Source organism: Serinus canaria, chromosome 3, assembly GCF_022539315.1.
Source record: "Serinus canaria isolate serCan28SL12 chromosome 3, serCan2020, whole genome shotgun sequence".
NCBI lineage: Eukaryota > Metazoa > Chordata > Aves > Passeriformes > Fringillidae > Serinus > Serinus canaria.
This window is the reverse complement of record NC_066316.1, coordinates 84,006,478-84,021,108: the sequence shown is the minus strand read 5'-3', so window position 1 is coordinate 84,021,108 and position 14,631 is coordinate 84,006,478. Positions and strand designations below refer to the sequence as shown.

Genomic DNA, 14,631 nt, shown 5'->3' with positions numbered 1-14,631 from the left:
AAAAGCCCTCACTTACATAGTCCTCATAGGTCTTTGTAGGTGACTGATATGCCACTACTCCCCTATGAAAACTGAAATATATTGAGTTGCAGATTAAAAAAAAAAAAAAAAAAGAAAGAAAAACTTTGCAGAGTTAATACAAGTGTAAGTACCAAAGTTCTTGATGATCTTTTCAGACATCTTGGCCCCTTAATGCAGACAGCTCTGTCAGATTAAAAGTATTTTAAATACCTAATTATGAACATTGAACCAGTAAGCATGTTGAAATGAGAGATGTGTCATGATAACAAAATACTGCAGAGTAATCTTCTGGATGCACATCCAAAGAACTTTGTTTAAAATCAGGGCGAGATTTCTCTTTTTCTTATTCAATAGACAAAAGATCTCCTGAGGTCATTGATGTTCAATAAAATTACACTATAAATATAATAACACCTCTGTGATCCCTTATTTAATGTCAATACTCAGCATTTTCTGTAAAGTGTTTAACACTAATACCAAAGTTCATAAATTGAAGGCTCTGTATAGCTTCTTAAGCTATAGTTTTGTTCCTTATACAAAAAGTATCAATTTTCCCTATGATACTCAAAAAATAACTATGTAAGAGCAACTCTATGAAGCCTGCACAGTTAGGCACTCAAGACTGAAGAAGTCATAGGCAGAAAATGAAGTGTCCTCCCTTTGCATACGTGCAGGGGCAGAGTCCTTAACTACACCAGTAAGACCAGTTTTATCACAGCACTTCCTTTCTGTTCCGAAGGTCAAAGGTAAACACGAACAAGGGGATCCCAGTTCATGTCCAGGGAATTGTGAAAGGCTTCTCAGGATCCTTCTGGCCTTAAAAAGGTGGTAACTGGAATTCTTTGGGGCATTTCTGCTCAGACAGACTTAATACCTACTTGAATGATCTGAATTACCCTAAAAAACCATCCCTGTGTATAAATTCCTTTCCTCACAAGTCAGCACAGAAGGAGAAATACATCTTCTCTGCTTCTTTAGGATGGAAAGAGTCTAATCTTTTTCCATAGGTACCAACATCCCTAACTGCCGCTCTATTTGATCCCAAGAACCAGCACTACCTGGAGAAAAAAATGGATGATGCATTGCCATGATGCAAAACATTAGCAAAACAGAATACAAGACATTTTGTCTATGCTCTGAAACCCCTGAAAACATCATTTAGAGTTATAAGACTTGAATAAAGTCCTGTAGCATTTTGACACTCAAACTATAGTCAGGCTCTTGCCTCGTAACATTTAATCAGCAATACATTAAAGGCAGTGGATAATATGTACATTTTAAACAGAAAATGCATACAGAAGTTTTAGAGTATTTTAGACCTGTAGGAAGTGTGACTTGTACCTGCATTATTTTTTAATTCATATTCTGCACAACTAACTTGCTGGGTACTACCATTTGACTTGAGCAGCAGAAAATCAGAAGAAGCTACTCAGGGAGAGCAGACACTTCTTTGGTAGAAGCTGGGAAAGATCTTAATAGGGAAATTCCTACTTGTTGGGATCCAGCCCAGCAGACTGACCTGCCTTTAAGTTTACGTTGCTTATCAAAGTAACATAAACAGTGAGAGACTTATGACAGAGAGCAAAGAGAGGAAACAGACACCTGGAAAGAAGTATCAGGACTGCCTTTGACTCTGAGACCAGCAACAGGTGACTGCAGTGTGCAGGTTCTACCCAAAACTCACCAGGATCATCAAAGTTCACCTAAGACCCAACTTGCCATGCCTAGTGATCTTTTCTCTGATGGCTTTGCTGATAAGGCAGTGCTCTGTGGTAAAGACACTGCTTTTCAGCTGTCCAGAGGCTTTCCAGGTGCTGAACCTAGCTGGGGGAGTCATCCTACTACAGCTGAGTAATCGAGCTTTCAAACTGAGACCAAATTTGAGAGACCAAAGAGATGCTTTTCCCCAGATTAGTTGTAACAAATGAGTCAAGAGGAGGGAGAATTTAACAGGAACTAAAAGAAGTCTAAAGTGCAGCTTCCCTTGTATCCAAAACCTGTGGATACAGTTTCTTTAAGTTAAAACTTTTATTCAATGTACAGTGATTCCCAGCTGTACAGGACATGATATACGCTATCCATTGTTAAGTGCCTCCAACAAAGATGCTAATCTAACTAAAAGATACTGCGCAAATACTGCTATTAATCACAACCATGGTTCCTAAAAAAATAACCACTAGGGTAAAAAAAGGTGGTTTTGAAACAATTTCTAGTAATTTCCTAAATGGAAAACAAAACTTAAAGCAAGCTTAAAGGAAACTGAAAATTTTGATGTTCCAAGGCTTTTTAGTTGTTCCACTTTATTTTTTTTCCAATACTGGATGAATTTTAAAAAGTAGATAAGCTTTTCTGTGCAATCTGTCAGGAAAAGATAATGAATTTCTTAGCTTTCAATATGCACAATTGTTTTAAAGAGACACACCTGGCTGACTGCTGATAAACTGAGATTGGAAAAACCAATATTCATTAACCTAACAGAAGCCAAATCTGATGCATTTGCAACAAGCATAGTCTTGTAAACTAACATTAGACGGAAATTTCAACCAAAATTAACAAGCAATGAATAATTTTGCTTCATTCAAAGTGAAACAAAGATTTTTTTAAATCTTGGTGACTCATGGTTTGAGCTCATCCTTAGTTTTTGTGGTGGTCCCCCCTGAAAGTGTATCCTTATCAAGGTCATCTTGCAGATCTGCTGATGGGTCATTTGAAGAATTCTCAGTGTTACACAAATCTTCCTCTATAACATCTGGGTGATTTCCACAGTCATTGTTCAGATTTTCATCATCTTTTTTGGAATAAGAAGCATCCTCCTTTCTGTCTGAATTATCATGAATTTCTTCTGATTTTGAAAGTTGACTGGTATCAGTGTCATTGTTCTTTTCACTACTGTTCTGCCTAACAGCATCACAGTTCACTTCTTGTTCATCCTGATCATTTTCTTCCCCATTTTTTGTGAATTCTACCTTTCTTTCTTCATTTATTTTACCAGCTGAGCTTCCACTTGCTGATGTATTCTTAGGCTCTTTTGGTTTCTTATGCTTAGAAATATGACTATTGGGAATAGAAACTGGAGATGCTGGCTTTTTATTTGCTTTGCTTCCCTCTGACTTCTGTTTTCTTGGGGGTCCCCAGATAAAATGCTCTGAGGGCGTATAATGTTGCTGGGCAAATCTCAGCAGTTTCCTCCTTTCTCTTCTGTCTCTAATAGTATACACAAAATATTCTAGAGCACTTTGCTTAATGTTGGGAATGGTATCTTCCACAAGAGCTTCATGCAGAATAAATTTTACCAGGGGAGATTTGAAACTCTCATATCCAAGTTCACCAAGGCTTTTCAGAATTCGAGTGATTCTCAAGTAGTTATGTTGAGACCTTTGAAAGAAATGGGTAAAAAAAAATTCTATTGAATCCGAAAAAAACCCCACTTTACAAACACAGAACTGGAACTGCAATTCCTCAGTCCTTTTTATCACTTCAGATATGTACTTCAAACTTCCTATGTTTTCTCAAAGCTGCTGAAGCTTACTAGCACCTCCTCTGCTAGGATGTTGTGAGTGAAAAATAGTGTTTGTAAAAAGCACTGGGGGAGAGAGCTGAGAGCAAATAAAATCAAACATACTGATTTTGATTCCTTCTGCTGTATGAGAAGGGCAACAAAGCTGGTGAAGGGTCTGGAACCCTACAAGGAGCAGCTAAATGTAATGGGGTTCTTTATTCTGGAGCAACAAAAGCTCAGGGGAGACCTTATTGCTCTTTACAACTGCCTGACAGGAGGCTGTGGCAAGGGGGGGGTCGGTTTCTTGTCCAAGGCAACAAGTGACAGGACAAGGGGAAATAGCCTAAGGTTGCACCCAGTTGAGGTTCAGGCTGGAAAATTTCTTCCCTGAAAGAATGGTTAAGCATTGTAACAGGCTGCCTAGGGAAGTGGTGGAATCACCATCCCTGGAAGTGTTCAAAAGATGAGTAGATGTGGCACTTAGTGCTATGGTTTAGTTGATATGGTGTTGTTTGGTCAGATATTGGACTCAATGATCTCAGAGGTTTTTTCCCACCCTTAATGATTCTATGCTGTTTTCCTTCTGGGGAGAAAACCCAGTCCCTTTGTAAACGAAAGGGTTCATAGTGTATTTATAGTACAGCTATGGAACAGGGCTCATTGCACTTCACTCAAATTATTTAAAAGCTGGGTCTCCAGTCTAGACTAGCACCTACTGATACAGTCAGTGCTGGAGGAAAAACAGGCACCTCTGGAGAGTAAGTCCCACTGCTGTAGGAAATATCAAAGAGAAAATAAACTAATTGTCTTCTGCAAGTGCTTGTGAAAAGGTCTTTCCCTTGTGAAGCTCACCTTAGTATGCAGTAGAACTTTTATGGTTGAATTTTAGATTGGTAAAATTAGGTAAAGAGAGTCCCAAATCCTGACTTAAAACTGAAGCTACTCACCGGAAAGAACAGGAGTGAGAGCATGCAGTAACATTTGGGCTTCCTTAAAACCTGTTTTATCTGTGACCTGAGTCTGAGCCCACACCCATATTGGCTCATATAATGTTTATGTAAAATTATTAACAAATTATTCCCACTATGCATCTGGAATCCATCAGCAATTGTACATACAAGTTTTTATCATGGCAGAAGAACAAAATGCTGCAACAAAACATCCTGCAGCTCTAAGGTCAGAGATATTAGGAAGGTGAGCAAAAGATCTGAAATGAGGTTTTGGTACAATTAATCTGTATGAGACAAAATTCAGTGCAAACTTAGGATCCACACAATACCAATGTAAAGCAACTGATTTAATTTGCTGAACACTGGGCCAAGGCTTGACACAACATGTTTAAACCTTTCCAGATCAGTATTTCAATTAAAAATATTTAAATAAAAAGTATTTCATGTTTTGAGGAGAGAGGGAAATCTTGTTACTTAACTTTCATACAGGTGTGGAGAATTTAGCCTTTCTCAAAAAGAAATGTAAATACAAAGATAAGCCTTTTTTTTTTTCCCTAAGTGAGAAGCAGCACTCTGGGATTGGGTGAAAACAAATTCAGTACCATGACATATTAGTTTGGAGCTGGGATCTTCTTCAGCACCGTCTAAAGTTGTATTTTCAAGGAATTCAATGATGTCAATCCTACTGGCAATGGGTGAGAAGAACAAGCAAAAAAAGGGGAAGGAGGAACATACAAAAAGAAGCACAAACCTGGCATCAACTATTTATTTTTCCTTTTTTTTTTCCTGGCAGTCTTTGGAAAAAAAAAATCTTTGCTTTCTCTAGAAAACAAAAGGATAAAGAGATTCTGTAGCAATTCTAGCAAGTGAAGTGCATGTCATTACTTACTCATTCAAATGCTGAAATCTTTCTTGCCAGTTAGCAGCTCGTGCTACATTTCCAGTTTTATCAATTAGTTTTATTCCAAAAAACTCCAACATCATTTTGTAAGCCAAAAGGAATCTTCTAATTGCTTCTTTTGTTTTCTTGAATTCCTAATGGACAAAGAATATGTCCAAAATTCTTAGTGGCACTAAAGCAAGTACTCCTGCATCGTATAAGACAACTCTACAGAACAAAAAGCAGTTATGTATTAAAATTACAGGGATGGTTTGTATGGAACTCAATTTGCATTACCTCAATTTCATATGTAGTCAATTCTTTAGCATAGAAGTTCAGACCTTGTTCCCTTAGAGGAAAAAGCCTGTTAAAAGAAGAAGTGCATTATGGCTCAGTATAAGAACACTTAATCAAATTAATGCTTTGAAACAGAAATAGGTAATAATTGACCAACCACTGTATGTAAGTGTGGTTATGTTCCAGTTTTTCATAGTCTCCTTTCCATTTATTTAGGACTTCTTCAATATAAACCCCTGCAAAAAACAATTTGAAAAACTGTTAGGTAGCCATCAAAACCAGCACTCAGTTACATGAAGTACCTGCATGTTAAAATAATGACAGAACACATACTTTAATTGTCTTTCATATACTATGTGAAATAAGGTCTACTGCAGCCATAAATAAATTAATTTTAATGCAAAACTAATTTAGTTACTAAAACCTAATTAAAAAACAAGGTACTTACAAAATACCAATATAAACAAAACCAACTGACTTATACTGGGTTATCAAAAAGTGAAGGTACGTGACAGCAACCTCTGTAAAATATATCCAAGAATTCTCATGCCATAGATCCCTTTATCACACTGACTGGGAGTTAACAAACTGCTCCCATAAAACACTGCACTGTGAATCACCTGTCATTGATTTTACAGGATAAAACTCTGCAGCTATCCATCTATCTATCTAATCTTCATAGAACAAAGCCTCAACTCTTTAGGAAATCTCCCATACCAGGGATCTCTACAGCTGTGAATACCATTATGATTGGGAAATCTTTCTCAATTAATAGTGGCCAAGCATAACACTGAGAGTGTGCTCATGAAATTCAGTCATGGGCCAGGGCATTTTTCCAGGTACTACACAGATATACAAAGTACATAAAAGGATGGGCCTTGTTCCCAAAGCTGTACAATATCTTTCCATGAATGAGCACTGGGTTTGTCTGTTTCTATTCTGAAACCAACAGTTTCAGTACTGCTGCACAGCATCTCCCAAAGCCAAATAGCATAGGAGCAGCCTAAAAATCCCAAAGCCCCATGTATATAGTCTCCTACTATAAGGTAAGTTTAGGATGCCTCTTCACCCAGTGAAAATTTCCATTTGGGTCTCAATGGCAAAGGAGGAGGGCACATTTGATACTTTTATTTGAGAAGTGAAGAAAGCAGCTAGTCTAAGGAGCTGGTAAGTACATGGGTTTTTTAGTGTAGGAAAAGCTGGAAAAAGACCTTGGAAAGAACCTTAACCATCACTGGATTGTATCCAACCTATATTTCAAGTATTGGAAAACCTGCTGCTCAGACCCAGGGCAGAGAGGCAAACAGGCCAGCTCTGATCCAGAACCACAAGCTAAATCTCTAGGTCATGGGACTAAACTTCAGATCTAGTATTGCAATAGAAATGTTTTGGGTTTTTTTAAACAACATTCTCCAGTATTTCAGTCCTTAACCTGGTAGCTAAGACTCCCTCCAAAAACTCTCACAGATCCACAGACTTGGGTCAAGGTGGTGGTTACTCTTTTCCATTCTCAATACAAACTTCTGCACAGATAGAATTCACAGCCAACAACATGTCATCCTCCATGACTTAGCAGCTACCTTTGACATTACTAACTGTGGTTTTCTCCTAGAATTCTAAGAGAAAAATTATTCTTTACAAAATTTGGGAGGGAAGCCCTCCTACAGCTTTCATGACTCTCTCTTTTTATAGCTAATCCTCTTGAACCCTCCTTCATTTTGGACTTTCAAAGGAGTTCTTCCCCACAACCTTTTCTGTCTTTTAGTTCCAGAACCATATGGTCCCCAGGTTCACACAGACCTCACTGCCCTTAGCTTTCTTTCTATATCTGTTCTCTGTGTAATGTCTCCCAAATCTGCTACTTTTTTACTGGCAATTCCCAGACCCACTTCTTCTTGTAGTCAAGCTAAAACTGACTAAAAGCATCTGCCTATGGGTATCTAGATAAAGCACAAGTCAGTTAAAGCAAAAGTCTTATCTTTCTTTCACAACCTGAGTTATCTTCTCACTTGCTAAGGGTATTACTGCTATCTTGTCTATAAACAGTTCTCATCTTCAACTTTCCTCTGTGTACATTTTTACAACTTTCTGTGTAACATTCCTTTCCAACCAGCTTCTATCTGAACTCTCACACTTTGCATCTCAACATTTTTTTCCTGACCTTGAAAAGTGCTCTCTTGTCATGCTTACACCTACTCTGAACATTGCTGAATGCAGCTACCCTGAATGCTGGGAAGATCATCTTTCTAGACTGTTACTTTTTTATACTGACCCGTTTTTTTTGCTTCACATTCTTCCATTGTGAAACCCTGCTCTGTAACATCAAACAAAAACAATACACCTTCACTTCCAAAGCCTTTGTGACCTGTCCCTCACTACCTTATCAGAACCCATTTGTTGCTATGAGACTGATCCTGCTTCCAACAGGATCCTGCCTCAGAGGCAGCCTACACATCTCACTCCTGCACTCCAACGTGCACTTCACTATTTCCTACCAAGCTGCTCTCATGCTGAGAGGATCCTTTGGCAAATATCTTCAAAGTAACCTTGTCACTGGTCTTTTAAAATTCAGAAAATCTTATTTTTGGCCTTCAGTTTGTCTTTTTTGCTAATGGCTAAGCTCTCATGTGCTGAGACTCCTGTCTATCACCCTAACCAAGACTGCTTTATTGCCTCCTCCTGCTTCCCCATCTGTCTGCTATCCTGTTGTCTCTCATATGTCTACTGCAAACTCTCTAGAGTAGGGCTTGTCATCTTTCAGCTTCTCCTGTGTTTGTGCAGAGTGCTGCATATGAGGTTCCTGCTCCACAACCAGAACCACTAGGGACACTGAGAAATGGCTTTATTATTGGTATTACAATAATCTCACACAAGATTAAAGCACATTTTTTTCCCCTTACACAATTCTAGGGATATCACCCACAGATCGCTGCCACTCCTATTCAAACACCAAGTTTGTGCAATGTAGTGGAAGAACTTTATCATTGTTTAATAAAAGGTACAGCCACAAACAGTGATACTAACAATGTCTTGTACTACTTCATGCTGGTAATGTCTAAGAAAAGCACCACCTTCCTAGAGTGAAAGCTAACTCTGTTTTAAGCACTGCTCTTGTGTTATCAATGTGCTACTCCAACATGGGAGGTTCAGGTTCTACAATATATTACTATACACCCTTAATTTGCCTCAGTTATCACCACTGTTTCCATTTGCTACTATTATTAGTGAGCTTTCTTTTGGTATCACCGTTATTGTGGCAGATTACTCACCATCAGGTTTAAATGGGATTTTATTTTTGTAAAACCGGAGATTGCACAAGTCATTTTGATACCGAAGATCTTTAAAGTTCTGCTAAAAGAAAGGAAAGAGGACATTATCAGCCTACAAAAACCTACCAAGACTATCCAGAAAGTGATATTGGGCTCTTTGAATAATTTAAGGACAAAAAATTTCAGAATTTTAGGAACCACAAAGTTCTACTCATGCACTTAAAGACTCATTTTAAGGATCTGAAAATTCTTTCTGGCTGGTACCTTCTCCTACTGAGGCAGCAGCAAGCACAGCAGCACCCTCCCTTCAGTCTCAGGGAACTTGAGAGACAAAAAATCAGTAAGGCAAACTCTATGATCCATCATCTTTGATATCCAAAGCACAAGCCTTTTCCTGGGCTCCTACCACAGCTCCCAGGCTTACACATATCACGTGCTTGCATGTTTGCCCGGGATGAAAAGACATTATTTCTCTCCCACTCACATATGTTGTGCCTCAGCTTTTAGGTTTGTGTATCAGCTTTTTGGTTCTCATTTCTTGTACTTATTGTTCAACACAAAGGTTTAAGAATGTTATTTTACTGAAAAGGCAATTTTAAACCATAAAATGTTCTTACTGGATACTGGTGTCGGTACTTGTATAAATCTCTGGCTGCGTAGAAGCTTCTCTTTGGCTTGGCTGTCAGCTCAGTTCCATCACCATTCTGAAACAGTGAGAAAGCAGATAATCATCATACACAAACCCCCTAAATAGCATACTTGTATAGTATTAAAATAACTACTTTTCATTATGGATTTCAGCAATGTAAACAAATGTAAGCACACATATTTGTCTACTGTTTGGTCAAACACTGAAAATTTCCATGCTCAATTCTTACACGACACACTTTAAACCTAAGTTAAAAAAATTAATCTAAAATACAAAAGCAAGACTACGAATTGCCCTTCCAATGACGCTGAATCTGAGCTAAATCAACAGTCTGACTGGCATTTCCAAATGCAAAACTTCAAAGTAATCTGGCAAGATTACAAATACAAGATGAAATAAGTAACTGAACTCGAAAACACAGAGACACAGAGACACCACCAATTTTGAGGAGGAAATTTAAAAAAAAAAAAAAAGTGTCACATACATAGACTTAATTGCTACTATTGCACCCTGTGGAAAATAGTTAATAAAAATATTTCATTTTTCTTCTTTCAATACACATATAATAGGTTAAAGTCAAGCTTAAAAGAGGAAGTTCTCTGGGACTGCACTGGGCATCTGCAATTCTGATTGCCCATCCTATGGCTTATCAACTGTACACTAATGTCAAACAAGCAACTATGTTCCTTCCTACTTTCACAAGACCAGCTTTGACCACACTGCAGGCAAAAACACACTTGCTTGAACAAGTCACACCCCTTGACACTTGGTTATCCGGCACTAGTATCACCATGTAACAAGCAGAAAAGGGAAAGACACTTAGGCTTACTTAATTTTGTTTGGTCTACGAACCAAAACAAGATATATCTAGCAACCTAAAAAAAGACCCAGCTGCTCCACCCTACATGGTATTCTAACTCAAATAAAAGTATTGTGAAAAGGACACTTTACTTATTTAAGCTCAGCATTTACAAAGCTCCGTAAAGAAGAGAAACTCGCTCTGAAAATTCGTCACACCTACCGAGAACTCACAATTCTATTGCCACACAAGATCAAATATTCAGATTTTTATCCTGTTTAATGAAGAGGCCACGTTAAATGCTCCATTTAATTTAAAACATAGCCTTCCCTAGAAACAGCAGCAGCGGGAATGTCAACGACACCAAGGCCTCGATTTTCTCCCAATAATGACAGGGGAGGGGTGGAGAGAGATAAAAACGGGCTCGTCCTTCGCGGAGATGCAGTGCTGGGTTACCCCCAGCCGCTCCGGGCGCTGGCAGGTGCCGCCGGCAGCAGCCCGGGCCCGCGAGTGCCGCAGAGCAGCGGCAGCGGGGCTGCCCGGACCGCGGCTCGGCTCGGCTCGGCTCGGCTCGGGTACGCCCGTCCCCGCTCGGCCGCCGGGCCCGCGGGCAGGGCAGGGCGAGGCGGGGCCGCCTCCGGCGCCGCCGGTACCTGCTCGGGGCTGGCGGCGTCCGCCTCTGCCCGCTCCGCGTCCTCCTGCGCTGGCGGGGCCGGCGGCGGCTCCCCGGGCCGGCAGTCGGCGGCGGGCGGCTCGGGCGGCTCTTCCCCGCCTCCCGCGGCGGAGCACACCCCCTCCTGCCGTCGCGGCTCCGCCGCCTCGGGCTCCGAGTCGGTCTCCCAGGTGGAGTCGCAGTCCTCCACCGTGGTGGGCTCCTTGAAGCTGACCCCGCTCAGCAGGCTGCCCATCGGCCCGGAGGCCGCGGAGGCCGAGGGCTGCGAGCGGCCGCGGGCTGCCTACGGCTGCGGCATGGCGGGGCGGGGCGGCGGCAGCCGGGGCTGCTCCCCCGCCCGGCCCCAGCCCACGGACACGCGCGGGGCGGAGCTGGAGGCTCCGGGATTTCCACAAGAAACGCGCGCCCAGCCCTGGCGGCGGGCACCGGGCAGCACCCGGCCGCCGGCACCGCGGGGTCGGGCGGGGCCACTCAGGGCCCGCCCGCCGCCTTCCCGGCACCGGGCAGGCCGTGCCCGAGGGGGAGTGTCCCCTCCGAGGAGCGGCGCCCCGCCGGCATTTCCGTGAAGGCTTCTGAGACAAGCAAGTGGGTGCGGGTGTTCATCGGGAAGTGCGGGGATGGCGGCTGCCCCAGAGCAGTGGTGTGGGGACGAAATGCTTTGCGTGACAGAAGTGGTCGCGACACCTGCAGTGTGCAAGCTCCGGCTGTCCCCTAGACATGGGAACTGTTGACCCCAAAGAGTGTACAGGTACTAGAGAAGACAGGAATGGAGAGGGTAATGCTGTGGTAACCAGCCAGTTTTGGCTGCTTCTAAAATTCCTGCGAGTTTGGGGATGAAACTGACATGATGCTCAAGGACCAGTTTGAAGGGGCAGTGACAGCATATTTTGTATTTGGCTAGTACATGCCTTTTGGACAGAAGCACTGCCAGGAGTGAAGACTTGATGAGTTGACAGCTTAGCACATTGTTCCAGTGCCTACTCTCACGCTCATGTCTAAAAACATGTCCTAATTTCTAACCAGGATTGGTAGGCTTCAGTTCCCACTCAGGGATTTCTGCCTTCTCCTTAAAGACAATTCTGGGATGTCTGGTGACCACTCCTAAAGATGTGGATTATCATCAAGTCATCTCACTGCTCTTCTTGGTCAACCAAACAGATTGGGCTTCTTCAGCCTCTCCCCATAAATTCCCTTTCACATTCCCTTGCTCCAAGTTGTACCTTTTTCTGTCTGCTGTGAGTTGAATGTTTTAGCCTCTGTTTCAAGTGCAGGTACCAACATTTTAACTGGATGTCTAGGTCATCAGTATAGAGGTGATTTTTTTCTATATATTTTTGTTGCCCTAACCACTCTCTATAAGCTGAAGGATCATTTTAAGTCAAGTTGCCACAGTGTCATGCTTAGATGCACTTGTGTCACTCTTGTGTTTAACTCTCCTTCAGGTTCATTTGAAGCATGTTAGCTGCACCCACTGACACCAAACACAAGAAATTACTGAGATTGCCCTGGTTTGTCAGACCTTGCTTCAGGCAAGTATATTTGCAGTAGCAGCTCACCTAGATACAGTCACAGCTGCATGGCTGACCTGTGAGCCTGCAATACAGCTCAGTCTACCCCTGCTGCCTTCCACCATCACCTGCCGTGGCCAAGACATTTCTCCTCCCCCTGTGCTCTTCATAAAGATCAATGAAACCCACTCAGCCTTTCCAATACCCCTTAGTCACCACCATGCCAGTTGCTTCCATCCTCAGGATCCAGCTATTCCCGCTCCCAAGATCAAAGCTAGAGGCCCAAGCCAAGACATCCCCTCCACCCTCAGCCCTGTAGGTTTTCAAGGTCTACTGGAACTTTTTTGATATCTGATATACAGGAAATTTCAGTCTCATTTTTGCCAGTGGACATCATTTTAATAAAGAATAAAAAATCCCCATCAAGCAGGAAGAAGAAAGGTTATAAGAGGGCAAGCAGTAGGACTAGATGCTAGGGCTGCAGTTGAGGGAACAGAGTATTTTATAACACTCATGCTTATGTATCACATTTTTGGAGAGTTCCCTCTTCTTTGACCTCATTTGGGTGAATGAGGTCATTCTTTCCTGCTTCCACAGTATCTCCTCCCATGTTGCTGGCATAGATTAAAGGAACTGGCTTAGGAAATTCTGACGTCTGGAACACATTTTTCTTGACTACCTGCTAACCAGGAACTTCCATTGGCGAACATCTATGGGCTCAGTATAGACCAGTTCTGATTCCTCTCCCCTGCTACAGCTTTTGTCAAGGTTCCTTCACTGGAATTGTATTTATACTATGGACAGTGGAGCTTCAAAAGCATGCCTTGCATGAGCATCAAAAATCAGGGGAAGGTTTTGATGACATTTCAGTTTGCACGGCAGTTAATCCCACAAACTAAAGATCTTTCTGGAAGGAAGCTCAATTTCTTGTGCAAATAACTGCACTTTATTATAGAAAGCTCAGTTTCACCTGAAGATCAAGGCTGTCAGCCAAGTCTCAAAGCTGTTAACCAGATCTCATAACAGAATTTTAGGTGGATTTTTAAAAGATCTGGATCTCAGAGCACTGATAAGAACTGGGAGTCAAATGAGCTGGTGGGAGAACTCACCAAGCCACTCCCCATCACTGACCATTAGTCCTGGTTAATCCCATTGGCTCCTTCCCCTGTTCCCATGTTCCTGAGCCACTCCTTCCCTATTCCCTGATCAGCCCTCATCTTTGTACTGCCCCAAACCAGGGTCAGCCCCCAGGCCCCTGCAGAGAGAAAGTGAGACCCTCTGTGTGTGGGTGCTGGGACCTGAACATCTCACCCCAAGGCTCAATAAAACATCTGTGGATATTATGCAAAGGTCCTTTTTGCTTCCTTACCCTGGACAATACTAGCAGCAATTCAGACTGCTACAAGCCATTGTGGTTTTATTTTTTTTTTCCCTGGCATTTTGAGGTTTTTGTTCTGGTGGTGGTGGGGGATTTGCCCTTTGCCAGATGAATGTATTTTTCATGTGAACAATGTGTTCTTTCAGGGCTGCAGCTTATTGCTGGTTCTGGTTGTGAACTAGAGGCAGTCAGGATTCACCAAGAGGCTCTAGCACCCTAAATATTAGCTTTGTAGGGTGGTATTTGAGAGCTTGAACAGATTCCTCCAAGACATATCTTATTTAGAAAAAAATAAATTCCATTACAGTCAGAACTGGTAGTCAGTTTTGGTAGTGAAGGTAGTGAATTTATGGCACTTGAGTTCACTAAAGTATTCCTGTACAATGGAAGATGACTAAATGCTAAAGACCTGTTTCAATCAAGTAGTTTGACTGTCACATAACACAGGTGAAAAACAACAGAAGACCTAGGGGACTGCAAAGCACTGTACATCAAATACAGACTTTCATAACGCTTATAAAAAAAGCTCTTCTGATTTTATACATTTATATACATCTTAAACAGCATAGATTAGTCTAAGCAGTGGTTTTTTTTCTTTGATGAGGACGTGGTTTTATGAGGACTTCAAAGTGGAAACCACATTGCTTTCTCAAAGGTAATGCTGTGTGTGATAAGTGTTAAAAAATTATTAAAAATGTGGTAATTGTA

The 14,631-nt window shown here is 41.7% G+C and overlaps 1 protein-coding gene across 2 annotated transcripts; it reads right to left on the bottom strand.

The window, feature by feature from the left end:
* Positions 1 to 1,240: 1,240 nt before the first annotated feature.
* Positions 1,241 to 11,427, bottom strand: OGFRL1 (opioid growth factor receptor like 1). Of its 2 annotated transcripts, none has more exons than XM_050972877.1 (7): positions 11,018 to 11,427; positions 9,534 to 9,620; positions 8,917 to 8,995; positions 5,805 to 5,883; positions 5,648 to 5,714; positions 5,360 to 5,505; positions 1,241 to 3,396 (listed from the first exon to the last, which is right to left on the bottom strand). In XM_050972877.1, the coding sequence occupies exons 1-7, from the start codon at positions 11,270 to 11,272 to the stop codon at positions 2,637 to 2,639; spliced, it is 1,473 nt and encodes a 490-aa protein (XP_050828834.1). In that variant the 5' UTR covers positions 11,273 to 11,427; the 3' UTR covers positions 1,241 to 2,636. The 2 variants fall into 2 exon arrangements, with proteins under 2 accessions (XP_050828834.1, XP_050828833.1); XM_050972876.1 differs by having other exon boundaries at positions 8,917 to 8,998; positions 11,018 to 11,426.
* Positions 11,428 to 14,631: the final 3,204 nt, after the last annotated feature.

Bases quoted from the DNA above. Each gene is read 5' to 3' on its own strand.
- OGFRL1 (XM_050972876.1), bottom strand. From the start codon at position 11,272: ATGGGCAGCCTGCTGAGCGGGGTCAGCTTCAAGGAGCCCACCACGGTG. The intron at 5,506-5,647 runs GTAATGCAAATT...TTTGTCCATTAG, and splicing joins TGACTACATATGAAATTGAG to GAATTCAAGAAAACAAAAGA. The intron at 3,397-5,359 runs GTAAGTAATGAC...TTTCTTTCAAAG, and splicing joins AGATTTCAGCATTTGAATGA to GTCTCAACATAACTACTTGA.